Source organism: Acyrthosiphon pisum, chromosome A2 (genome assembly GCF_005508785.2).
Source record: "Acyrthosiphon pisum isolate AL4f chromosome A2, pea_aphid_22Mar2018_4r6ur, whole genome shotgun sequence".
In the NCBI taxonomy this organism is placed as follows: domain Eukaryota; kingdom Metazoa; phylum Arthropoda; class Insecta; order Hemiptera; family Aphididae; genus Acyrthosiphon; species Acyrthosiphon pisum.
The window spans coordinates 75,166,784-75,179,954 of NC_042495.1; the positions used below are offsets into that span (position 1 = coordinate 75,166,784).

The 13,171-nt window shown below is 30.9% G+C and overlaps 1 protein-coding gene across 1 annotated transcript in view; it reads left to right on the forward strand.

Annotated features, from left to right (window-relative positions):
• Positions 1 to 9,675: 9,675 nt before the first annotated feature.
• The window catches only part of LOC100168344 (3'-5' RNA helicase YTHDC2), a 13,787-nt gene continuing 10,291 nt past the window's right edge, over positions 9,676 to 13,171 (forward strand). Inside the window, exons 1-3 of the mRNA XM_001944163.5 lie at positions 9,676 to 9,903; positions 10,062 to 10,147; positions 11,663 to 11,753. Of these exons, the coding sequence (XP_001944198.2) occupies positions 9,902 to 9,903; positions 10,062 to 10,147; positions 11,663 to 11,753 (179 nt within the window). The 5' untranslated portion in view covers positions 9,676 to 9,901. The remainder of the gene's footprint in view (positions 9,904 to 10,061; positions 10,148 to 11,662; positions 11,754 to 13,171) is intronic.

Here is a 13,171-nt window from a genome sequence, read left to right on the forward strand (position 1 = left end):
CTTACAAATTGTATATAAATACGAGCCCCCTCTACGAGATTGTACGTAAGCCGTGTCTATTAGCTAACGTAAGTAGTTTCAGTTCAGCGACGTCCGTCGTCCGTTGCACATGTGCGGTACAGGTTACTCAGTGTTTTATTCAATTCCGACAGTTCTATCTATACTACATCCTTATGTGTAGTACCGTTTCAACCGTTGTGAAAATTCTACTTACACTGTTTGTTACTCTGCACACCTAATCACTATCCAGTCTCAAAAAAACGGAAAAACTGGTAAATATAATTACTTACTGTAATTCTATTGTTACTCAACCTTGTTCCCTACAATCGATAAGCACTAATTACGCTTATCGACACAACACTCCCCGATCCCCCGGCCCAGCCGGCGGTGGTCGATCATTACCCACTACCTACACGGTCACTAAGCCGAACTCGTTATCAATAATCCTCAAATATGAGCCGTATACAGAGTGCGTCAAGTGATGCATTTGAAAACGACTCCGATATGGATTTAGATCAAAACGATGATCCTGAATTTCAAGTTAAAACCTCTAAAAAAAATGCGAAATCATCCAAGTTAAAACGTGCGTTACTTCTTTCGTCAAGCTCCACCTCACCTAAAACGTCAAAAAAAAAACAACAGATCCAGTTTGTCACAAAAAATAGGTTTACTCCTATCTCACCTGCTACTACAGCTACAGAACTCGCTTCAAACCAATCAGCTCCAACTCAACTAACATCATACAATATTGAAACTGATGCTGTCCAACCAATCCCAGCACCTCCACCTATTTTTGTCAGCAATATTGACAATTTTATCAAGCTGCGTACGGACCTTATTAATCTTGTTGGCAATAATAATTTCTCATTTAAATCAACCTCGAAAAATCTAAAAATTGAAACTAAAGATCCTGATGCATACCGAAAGGTCATCAGATATCTCAAAGAAAATCAAATCGAACATCACACGTATCAGGCTCGTGAAGATAGAGCTTTCCGAATCGTAGTACGTAACCTCCACCCATCTACACCAACTTCTGAGGTCGGAGTAGCCATTACCGAAATCGGCTACTCAGTTCGTAATGTCAGTAACGTTTTACATAAGACCTCTAGACAACCATTACCATTATTTTTCGTCGATCTCGATCCTGCTGAAATCAACAAGGATATTTTTCACTTGAAAAATCTACTTCATACCAAAATATCAGTTGAAGAACCTCATAAACGTCGCGAGATTATCCAATGCACAAATTGCCAAGACTACGGCCACTCAAAAACCTACTGCGCCCACCCACCAAGATGTGTCCGCTGCGTAGGACAGCACCTAACCGCCAATTGCACCCAGTCCAAAGACCAGCCACCAACTTGCACCTTATGCGGAGGCAACCACACCGCCAGCTACCGTGGATGCAGCACACACAAAAATCTCCAGCGGTTACATCGAAATTCAAGTCTGTATTTTAAAAATTCTAAAACTAAAATAAACAATGTAATTAATACCAACAATGTAAGCGTGGGTCAGGACCCCAGTGTGGACACTCCCCAGACTACACAAATTACACAAGACTTAAATGCATTCCCCCCTCTTCCCAAAAAAATCCCTCCCGAAACACACGCAAAAAAAAAGTACTCACAACGTGTAACACAAAATCCCACCCAAGAAAATAACACAGAAAATCTAATGTCCTCATTTTTAACCGAAATGAAGTTACTAATTAACCCGCTAATCCAATTGCTCACCACAGTAATCAATAAATTAATTTCAAATGATGAATACTAATCCCCCCAACACCAAGTCTTTAAAAATTATACTATGGAATGCAAATGGTTTAAAACAAAATGAACCAGAGCTACTTCACCTTTTAATCCAAAGTAAAATTGACATCGCACTAATAACGGAAACCCACTACACTTCCAGTACAAATCACTTTTTCCCTGGGTTCCAAGTATACAAGGCCAACCACCCTGACGGAACCGCCCACGCGGGATCCGCCATTTTAGTCTCAAACCAAATCCAACACTACCCACTCCAAAGCCTCCAACTACCATCAATACAAGCAACGAATATCCAAATCGTACTAAATCATATTCCAACCACATTATCCTCAGTTTACTGTCCTCCTCTACCGGCAATAACGCCTCCTCAAATCGAAAACTTTCTAAAGTCACTCGGGCGCACGTTTATCGCCGGTGGCGATTTCAACGCTAAGAGCACACAATGGGGTAGCAGATTGACAAACTCCAGAGGGAGATTATTTCTTGACAACATTCAAAAAATAGGCTGCTCTTTTATATCTCCAAACGGCCCAACCTACTGGCCTACTCACATAAATCGTCAGCCTGACATTTTAGACTTCTTTCTCACCTCAATTCCAAAACACATAAGACATAAAATTCAAAATAGTTGTGAAATTTCATCAGATCATACCCCGGTCATTCTTGAAATAAATGGTTCAACAACCTGCAAACCTCCTCGATCCACCCTCGCAAAAGGTCCCGTCAATTGGGAAAAATTCTCCACCATCTTAGAAAATAACACAAACTTAAAAATCTCTCTAAAAACCTGCAGTGAAATTGAAATAGCGTCCCAAGACTTTGTCAACTCAATAAAAGCAGCGATCTCTGACTCATCCTATACTCCTAATCCAAACAAACCACCAAATTCAAATCAATACGATATACCTCTCAACATAAAAACCCTAATTATCGAAAAGCGTCGTGCACGCTCACGCTGGCAACACACTAGACTGCCATCCGACAAAAAAAGATACAATTTCCTGTCCAATACCATAAAAACAAAAATTCGGATCCACAAATCTGAGTTATTCAAACAAAAATACGAATCCTTATGTCCTAAAGATGGATCCTTATGGAGAACCACGAAAAATATTTTAAAAATAAAAGATCAACCTTTCCATTTAAAAAAAACAGACGGGACCTTAGCCTTCTCGGACATTGATAAAGCCAACACTTTTGGTAAACACCTATCCGAAATATTTACTCCTCATCACGATATAATTCCTGAACCAAGTCACTTAAAGCAAATTACAAACTTCCTAACTAGCCCGCTACCAATGTCTCTCCCTACCAAACACACATCTCCCAACGAAATAAAAAGCTTAATACAAAAGTTAAAAATCAAAAAATCACCTGGACACGATCAAATAACAAATAAAATACTCCAACACCTTCCTAAAAAATCTATAGTTCTTCTCTCACACATTTTCAATTCTATGTTGAGAATGTCCTACTTTCCATTAATCTGGAAATTATCTGTAATCATCCTTATACACAAACCCAACAAACCAAAAAACGAACCCTCCTCATACAGGCCAATAAGCCTTCTACCAGTATTAGGGAAATTATTTGAAAAAGTGATGCTCAAACGAATTAGACCCATTCTCAAGTTACACAAAATTATACCAAATACCCAATTTGGCTTCAGAGAAAACCACTCCACAACCCACCAGATCCACCGAATTATCGACAAAATAGCCTCGTCTTTTGAGACCAAAAACTTCTGCCCAGGAGTATTCTTAGACGTTTCACAAGCGTTCGACCGTGTCTGGCACACCGGATTACTCTTTAAGCTAAAAATGTTCCTCCCGACTCCACTCTACTTGTTGACCAAATCATATCTACAAGACCGCTCATTTCTCGTCCGCCAAGGAGACTCCCTCTCATCACAATTCAAAATCTCAGCAGGAGTACCCCAAGGAAGTGACCTATCACCAGACCTCTACAACATTTATACAGCTGACATTCCCCACTCCGAAAATACACTGATAGCCACTTACGCCGACGACACGGCAATCCTCTCATCCCATCCTGATTCCACAACAGCATACCAAAACCTCCAAACTCATCTCGACAATATCTCACAATGGTCCACCAAATGGAGAATAAAAATCAATACAGACAAGTCCTTTCACATTCCTTTTACTTTAAGAAAAGCTGTTCTTCCTACAATCTATTTTAAAAACAATCCAATCCAAACCACAACTCAAACCAAATACTTAGGTCTAATTTTAGACAAGCGTCTAACTTGGGGCCCACACCTCAAAACTAAAAGAAAGACTCTCAACACCAGACTTCATCTACTACGACCTATCCTCAAGTCCAAACTCTCTATCGACAACAAATTACTATTATACAAATCAATGCTAAAACCTATCTGGGCATATGGCATACAAATTTGGGGATGTGCCAAGCCTTCCCAAATACGGACCATACAAGCCTTCCAGTCTATTTCCCTTCGCCTAATAACATCCGCGCCATGGTTCGTCTCAAACCTCTCACTTCACAAGGATCTTAAAATTGAAACAGTCTCCAAAACAGCCAAAAACTACTACAAAAAGTTACACACCAGAACAGCTAACCACACAAATCCATTGATTTCCAACTTGGCCAGTGAATTCATACCCAATAACCCCCCACGTCGATTAAAAAGACACTGGTGTCGTGATCTCCTAAATCCCGACCCGCACTAATCGAATAAAAAAAAAAAAAAAAAAAAAAAAAAAAAAAAAAAAATTAACAAAATAAAATAAAACTCTATCCCCCAAGTTAGAGGGTACCCACACTGGTGGGCCTCCCTCCTCACGCCATTCATGTTGTTGTTTCTTATTATATTATCAAATTTACTTATTGTATGTATATAAATATTACAGATTGTAAATATTCTATTTTAATAAAAAAAAAAAAATAAAAAAGTAGTTTCAGAACATGGTGTGTACCATGTGTGTCGTGTGACGGTACAGCGCGTCAATACTAAGTGTTAATAAAATAAAAATAGATTTTCCAGTTTTTCCATCATCATACGCAACGGCCGACAACGATGACCAAAATATGGCTGTGTTCATTAAAATTGTTATCTTATATTCTAAAATTATTATTATTTATTATTTTTATTATTATAGAAACTAAAAAAAACTAGTCTAAGATTTAATTTGAATTGTAATTTGTTATTATAATAACATTAATATTAACTTATTTTTCCCTTTTTTCAAGTGTAAGCAGTGCTTACATGCACGCTACGCCCCTGCCATTATTATTACATTTGAAATTTGAATTCAATGACATAATTGATAAATGATAATATCATTGTATATTTGTATGGGGAACGGAAAAAAAGTCTCGGGGAAAAAAGTCTCGGTCTTGAAAATCGGTAGGTATCGTAATGATGACGAGTTCAATCTGTTCTGTTGTATGACGGGTTAGCATTTCTCCCAATAAAGTTTGTTGAAGACGGTTATGTCATACTTAAAAAATATTGTCCCAGTTGGAACTTGTAACTGAAGATTTACTTTTATGTTTCGACCATACATATGTAAATGGGAAATTTTGCCCAGGTAGACCTTGTAAAAATAATATAGTGGTACAATATCGTCGCATCCCTCCACTATTTCCTCTTACAACTTGGAATGTTAATTTGACAACATTGTCTGACGGGCATAGAACTCATAATGTATGTGAAAGTTGGAACTCTCGATATTCACATATGGTTGGAAAAAAATCATCCAACAATTTGGAAACTAATTACTAAAATAAGATATGAGATAGGTAGCTGCAGACCGCGAAAAATTAGCTTTAAATTAACTGGATGAGCAATCAATAAAAAGGGGAAAAAAAGAAAATGGAAATTTTATATAGATTAAATGCTTTATGCACTCGTTTCAGGGAAAATAAAATTGAACTTAAAGATTTTTTAAAAGCTATAGCACAAAATTTCTTTTTTTTATTCTGACATCTAACTTAATGGTATAGACAGTGTTTGGAAGGAACGAGTTCCAAAAGGAACGGATTCCTGGAACGAATTCCTTTTTAAAAACCAGCACGATGAACGAATTTCTTTTTATAGAAAAAGAACGAGAAAATGAACTAGTTCTTTTTTTCAAGGAAAAATAACAAAATTGTCCGTTCCTTTCTAGTTCCAATAATTTATACAGATAAATATGTAAATAATTGAAATTAAGATGGATTTTTTTTAAAGTGTATAATGTATATTGCTAATTAGTATCGACGTTAAGGACAATCGATATACGTTGGCCAACAATTTAATTTTGAAGAAAACCTCAAAATAGAATTATAAAATATGTACCTACTTGTATACCTTTTATATTAGAATTAAAAACTAAAGAAGTATGCATATGAAAAAAAAAAAAAAAAATTAATGATTAAGTAAGAATTTTTATTTTGTTTGAAACTAAAAAAGGAACTTGTTCATTTTCAAAAGGAACGACAAAGGAACGAATTCTTTTATTTTTTAAGAAACAGGGAACGGAACGAATTCCTTTTTTTAAAAAAAGAACGAGGAATGGAACGAATTCCTTTTTATAAGGAACTTGCCAAATACTGGGTATAGATATGTATATTTTTTTTAATAATATTATTAACTAAAATTCAATAAGATATTTTTTTTATAATTTTATAAATATCCGTATTATTTTTGTTTTATCTGTTATGTATTTAGTAATTACCTATTAGATGATTACATAATCATTAGATATTATCTTTAGAATACACTTTTTAGCCCCAAGACCTTTTTTTCCGAGACTTTTTTTCCCTGAGACTTTTTTTCCTACCATCCTGATTGTATATGAAAAACAATTCAGAGCGGAGACGGTTAGTCAGTCTAGAATATTTTATATTATATTTATATTGTTATTACTTTTTATCATTAATATTATACGGCATAATAAATACTTCGTTGTATTGTTCAATGTTAGAAAATAATTAAAGGAATTTGAATTTTTTTTTTATTTTTATTTATACATTTAATTGTTTGCCTATGTATTTTATAATGAAGTATAGGAAAAAACGACAGAGTAAAAAACGTCAAATGCATCTTACATAAAAATCCCAAATATTAATCAAATATCAAGTCAAGTTAAAATATTAAAATTATAAATGTGTAAATAATAATTATAATAAATTACAGTTATCGTACAATATTATATATGCTATTGCTATTAAAAAAGTTGGTACCTATATCTCTTTGTCAACTTAAATATTCTTCACATAATGTGTTGATTTTATTCTGTAACTCTGCATATTTTAATTTAATTTTTTTTTTTTTCGTAACTTACCCAGAGCATTTTGCGCTAATTTTGATTTGTCATTATAATTACCATCTCCAATAGGATTTTTGTTATTAATACTCATATAGAGGGATGGCAATGGTAATAGCCTGAAATTGGCCTGTAATATTTGTGATTTTTAAGTAAAGTAGGTACTACTTTATGTTTTTTACCCTTGTCGTTTTTTTTTTTGTGTCGCCTTTACCGATTACCTAAATAACCTACATTGGCTTAACTAGGGGGGGCTTATCCCCCCGTACTTCTATTTAGCCCCAGTATGAGTTTTTACTTTTTAACCCCTCCTTAGGCTCGTAGTTAGAACCCAAAACGTTACAAAAAAAAAAAATAATGTGTAAAATAACAAATAAATAATTATTATATTATAAAAATATATGATATAATGTAATTTACATTGTATAATGTGTAGGTATGTACCAAGTACGAATTTATCGTAATTGGTCATAGTTTTCGCAGAAGAAATGCGTGTTTTTGTGTTAAAACTTCAAGCTTACCTTTATAACGCTTCTATTATATTATATAATATTATTATATTATTTTATTACCTTAAAATAGGTGCCCGTGTTCCGTATTGGTATACCTATTTTTACAATAGTATTGTATATGGTATAGTATATATGTACTAATATATCATTAGTAACAGCAGCTTAAGAAATAAAATGATCACAACTATTATAACATAATATTTAATTCTCCAGTAAACTATATTTATTTAAAATAATGCTAGTTTAGACTTGAGGATAATGTGGTCCATCTCTTCTCTTTGAATAGCTCAAATCAATAATGTCATTAAAATTATTTTTATTCAGTTATTTAGGTTTTTATTAAGGATTTTTCAACTCTGGCTGATTTGGATTGGAAGTAGAACAGATTAAAGCTGAAAAATATGGATCGTTATAAATTCTTGTATTTTTTTTTTTCTATAATATAGATTTTATTATTTATTTTGTAGATTTATAATAAAATATTAATAGTCATGCAAATAAGTAATAACAATGTATCTGTGATCTGTTCTATAAAACATTAAATATTTAAATAAGCCTAAGTATGTTATACGCTGTTATAGCCGAGAAAGTTAGAAGTTGGAACATAATAGCGATTGAGCGAAGTATCCGCATATTATATTCCTCAATATACAGTATTCTATTCTGTGGTATGGTGCAACGTTTTTGTATTTATTGATAATTTTTACTACAAAATAATCAAAATATAATAGATTTATATTATTTATATCTTTTATATTTTGGGGGTGCACAAGTCCCCTGACAAGTCCCTTAGATGTGCCAATGAGTATCACATTATCACAAAATAAAACCATGTTAATTAAGATCACCAACTATACATAGTGTCCTGGTATATCTTAGTGCGTGGCCATATGTTATCCAATTTTAAATTTTATGTTCCTTTTAATTTACAGTAAAAAAAATGTATGACATAAAAATAAATTTAAATTTAAAAAGTAAATACCTATAAATAACAAACATTTTGATATTCATCACGATCATAGATAATATAAGAATGGATAGGACATGCCTATACCAGTTCCATATGAGGCCGTGTGCTTTTTTGGGGAAGAGAGAAAGACAATATGAGGCTTTTTGATTTTATGTGCAAAACTATTTTATTATAAAATAATGAATAAATATGATAGTCAGTTATATTTAGATATTTGTCAGTTTGTATTTTGATTGTTTTGCCACCTGTACCTGGAAAATGGAAATTGGAAAATAATACCTATTTTAACAAAATAAAATTATGTTATTTAATATTTATTATTATTTATCAATTATCACATCAATATTCGCCCCATATATCCTTAAAATAGTATCACTAAATTTTCATGTGATAAGTTCTTATGTCCTATCCTTAGATCATATACTATAGTATAGTATATGATCTAAGGTCCTATCCAAGGTGTATTGACACACCTTGGTCCTATCCATTCTTATATTATCTATGATCACAATAAGATCTTTAATCGTGGTCCGAACACAGAATAACCAGAATGGACACTCGCTGAGCACTCAAAAATCTGTTTAATTTGGTGGAATATCAGTGTATCCATGTATATAATAAAAATGTAGAATTCTTTTTGTCTGGTCACACTGATAAGGGTTTGTTTACTTACTTACGACATCAGCTGTCCATATAGCTGCCTCTGTTCGGGCATTGATAATAGAATAGATTATTCTATAATCAATGGTTCAGGGAATAACAGTCGCGCTAGAAACAAAGAATAATGGGAATTATCTTTCTAACGGCAGCACTGATATTCCAACAGGTGTTGCAAATCTGTGCCCCATAAGAACCCATGTTAAACTGAAAAGGTGTCTCTTCTGGTTATTCTGTGGTCCGAATGGAAATCGTTCAGGAAACGCACGGTCTTAGATTATTAGGAAACGTGTACGCTTTATCTACACTAGACACAGCGAACATTTTTTTTAACCACGGTTCTACCTGAGCTTACCGTGGTTGTGATATCTAAATACAATGTCGCCAACTTATAATATAAGTTTACCTATACTGTATTTTGTAGTATTTGCGGTTTTTCAGGTTCAATCTACAATGTTTTCATGATTTGGATTGAAACGTTTGTTTTTAAAATCATTTTATTAAATTTATTTTGTGGTACAAATTTCGTATTAGCTATGTTAAATCTCTTAGTTCGATTTTTCAATTGTATAATTAATTAAAATGTAATGGATTAATTTTAGATTCAGAAATTTGTTCGCAAAACTCATGCGTGTTTACATTTATTCAGTGATATCATTTTTTAAAGTTTGTTAAAATATAACCCTCTCTACCATGTATGATTTTATTTACCTTTAGTAGAATTAAAATCGTTATTATTTAATACATGTTTATTATTACGTTATACTTATTGCTTATTTGCAATAATAAGCAAATTTGTATAATATTGATATTCACTATATGAGATTAATATGTACTTTCATGATATTTCCAGGTCTCCTCCAATAAGAAATTTATCACAAGATAGTAGAGATTCCTTGTTGCATCAATTGCAGAAATTCATTTCATCTGATACAAAGTGTAAATTTAACTACCTAATTAATTAATTGCATTCTACAAACTCTAGAGATTCAATCATATACAGATTTGATTCGTAATAACTTATTATACAGGGTGCACGCTCACCCCCTTTTTCTTCTTCAATATTGCAGTTATTCAAAATCTGATTATTGGAACTTTTTTATGTACTTAAAGACCATATTTTAAAATTCTTGAGTTTTGCTTTTACTAGTAAGGATTCCTGTGGAGATACATACTTCTGTTTTTTAAATTACAACCTCCCTTTTCTCTTATATATTATTTAGTCGATAATTTTGTTAAACTTTTTTGATGTATCAATATCAAAATTTGAAAAAGTAGTTTTTAAGTTATTTAACTTTTGCGTACTAAGAAGTAAAATTAATAGGTTTGCGATAATGAGGTCTATGGTTATTCGAAAATTTTAATATTTTAGTAATTTATATTAATGCATCAATATTTATAATTTGAAAAAAAAATATTAAATACTATATCCCGTTATAACATCTATTTTATATTTTTGCAAAATATTTTTAAGGACTATTATTCTTAATATTAATATTTTAACAACTGAAAAAAATACTTGTTCAGATTTTTGATTAGGGATATTGAAGTGTCCAGAAACATTACCTACTAAATAATTAACAGTGGGTAAAGTAAGTTACATTTGAAATACAGAAGTTTGTTTTTGCACAGGACACTCCATATTAAGTAGTACAAATAATCTAAAGAACTTCAAAACAAGGTCTTTATATTTAAAAATTCCAAAAATAAGAATTTGAATAGTTATAATTTATAACATATTATAAATGTATTTTATTTATGTTTTGCTATTTATTATTTTTCAAACTGGTTAAACCTCACTAATCATGTTAGTTACTTATAAACATGCTTATAATATTAATTCTTTAATACTATTTAAGTTATTGTTTATAATAATATTATATTGAATAATAATGGTTACATCATTGTACATTAAGTATAAAATTAAAATTTCAATATGAAAGTTCATGCTTCAAAAAATTATAAATATTTAAAAAAAAAGATGGAATGTTATTCCTTTGGAACTTCTAATGACAATATTGCTATTGTTCTCTATCATTTTGTTTATACTGTAATTTCAGTTCTCATTTTAAATATTTTAACTTTTTTCAATAATTTTTTAAAGATTAATTTGATACAAAATTTAAAACGTTTTATCTCAAATAATATATCAATATACCTACCATATTATAGTATTTACCATTTTATTATTTATTGAGTATTTTAACATTTACTATTATTTAATATTAGATTAAAACTTATTGTATGTTGAATTATTAATAATTTATATAGTAAATATCTTAATGAACTTTGAGTCATTCTTACAATGTCCGGTTAAGTGTCCGTTAACTTTAACTGGATATTGTAACTACGGCTCTTATTGTTTAATCTTTTTTAGATTCTCTTAATTTATGAAAAAAAATATTTTAATATAATTACTATAGTTTATTAAAAATATACATAAATTTGTTTTAGCTTATACATTTCCATCATCATTGACATCGGAAGAACGTAAATACTTGCATTTAAAAAGTGCTGAGCTTGGATTAAAATCTAAAAGTTATGGGTTAGTATCACTTTATTAGAAAATAATTTTCTATATTATGTAAAATATATATTCAAGTTTTTGTTGTTTCTTAACCTATTTAAATATTTAATACAAAATATTTTTTAATTATTCCATTCTTTATATTTATCTAAAATACAACAGTACTCAACTGCATTAATTTAAGCATCGTTTTATTTTACCGTATATTTAAAGAAAAAAAATGTTTTAAAATGTTTATTAGTATATTAGTTATAGTTTAATATATTATCAAATTAAATGTAACACATTAAGGGACCAATAATTTCAGTATGTTTGTAAACTTATGGTACCTATCAATTTTAATATATATTTAAATAATATTAGTTTTTAAAAATATATAATTGTAAACATAGTATAGCTTCGCAAATTTATATTTTTGAAACATTTAAAAAAAAAGTTACATAATGTTATATAATATATCCATATCATAGACAAAATACTCCAAATAAATGTTTAAGAAAAATTATAAGTGAATATCTTTAATCATATAGCATGAATAGACCATGTCCTGATAAATTGAAGTACATATAAGTGACGAGTCTGATGGAGATGCTTGATGTGTGAAGAGAACTGCGTGATGAGAATCCTGCATATTTATACAATATATGAATTTATATATTATTCAATATACTTTTATAAATATAAACCAACGGCTAAATATGCGACAGTTCGCCTAATGCATGCGCACATCAAGCGTCTCCTTCAGATACTTTTCTCTTATATGTGCTTAAAATTGTGAACGGGCAAGATGGGCAAAGCTCTATCCATGGTATATGATCTAAGGCAAATGGTAATTTAAACTTTAAGGTTTGTAGTTGTTCCAATTGTATTTTGTTTTTTAATGGATTTAATACTATTATACTAAATACTTTTTCAATAAACCAATTTAATTATAAAAGAAAATTAGTGTGATTTGAAACTAGTGTTTAACATGTTTTTATAATAATTTATTGATACATTTGACATTAGTACACAATTTTAGAAACCACTGGCTCATCCGTTTCCCTTGTTTCTTTGAATTAAATGGTAAAACCCTTTTGCTATAATAAAAGTTTAACAGGAATTAGTTATTAATAAATTAGTGATAGATATTCTAAATTAAACAGTGCAACACTCTTTCATAACATTGATGTAATTTGACAAAAGTTATGTTATTTTATGTTCAAATTTGTTCTAAAATTATATTTTTCTGCATTATATTATTGTTTAAGAGGACGTTATACCCGCATGTGTTGTCTCCGTCTTACAAGTGCATAACATAGCAAATTCTACGCTCAGCACAACACGTGTAGCTCCAACGTGTTGGTTTAAAAATTAGAGTCTTATCAAATCTAAAGGTAAGATTGTTATCTAGACAATCTCATGGGCTTTTTATTATATTTTAATTTTTAAGCGAG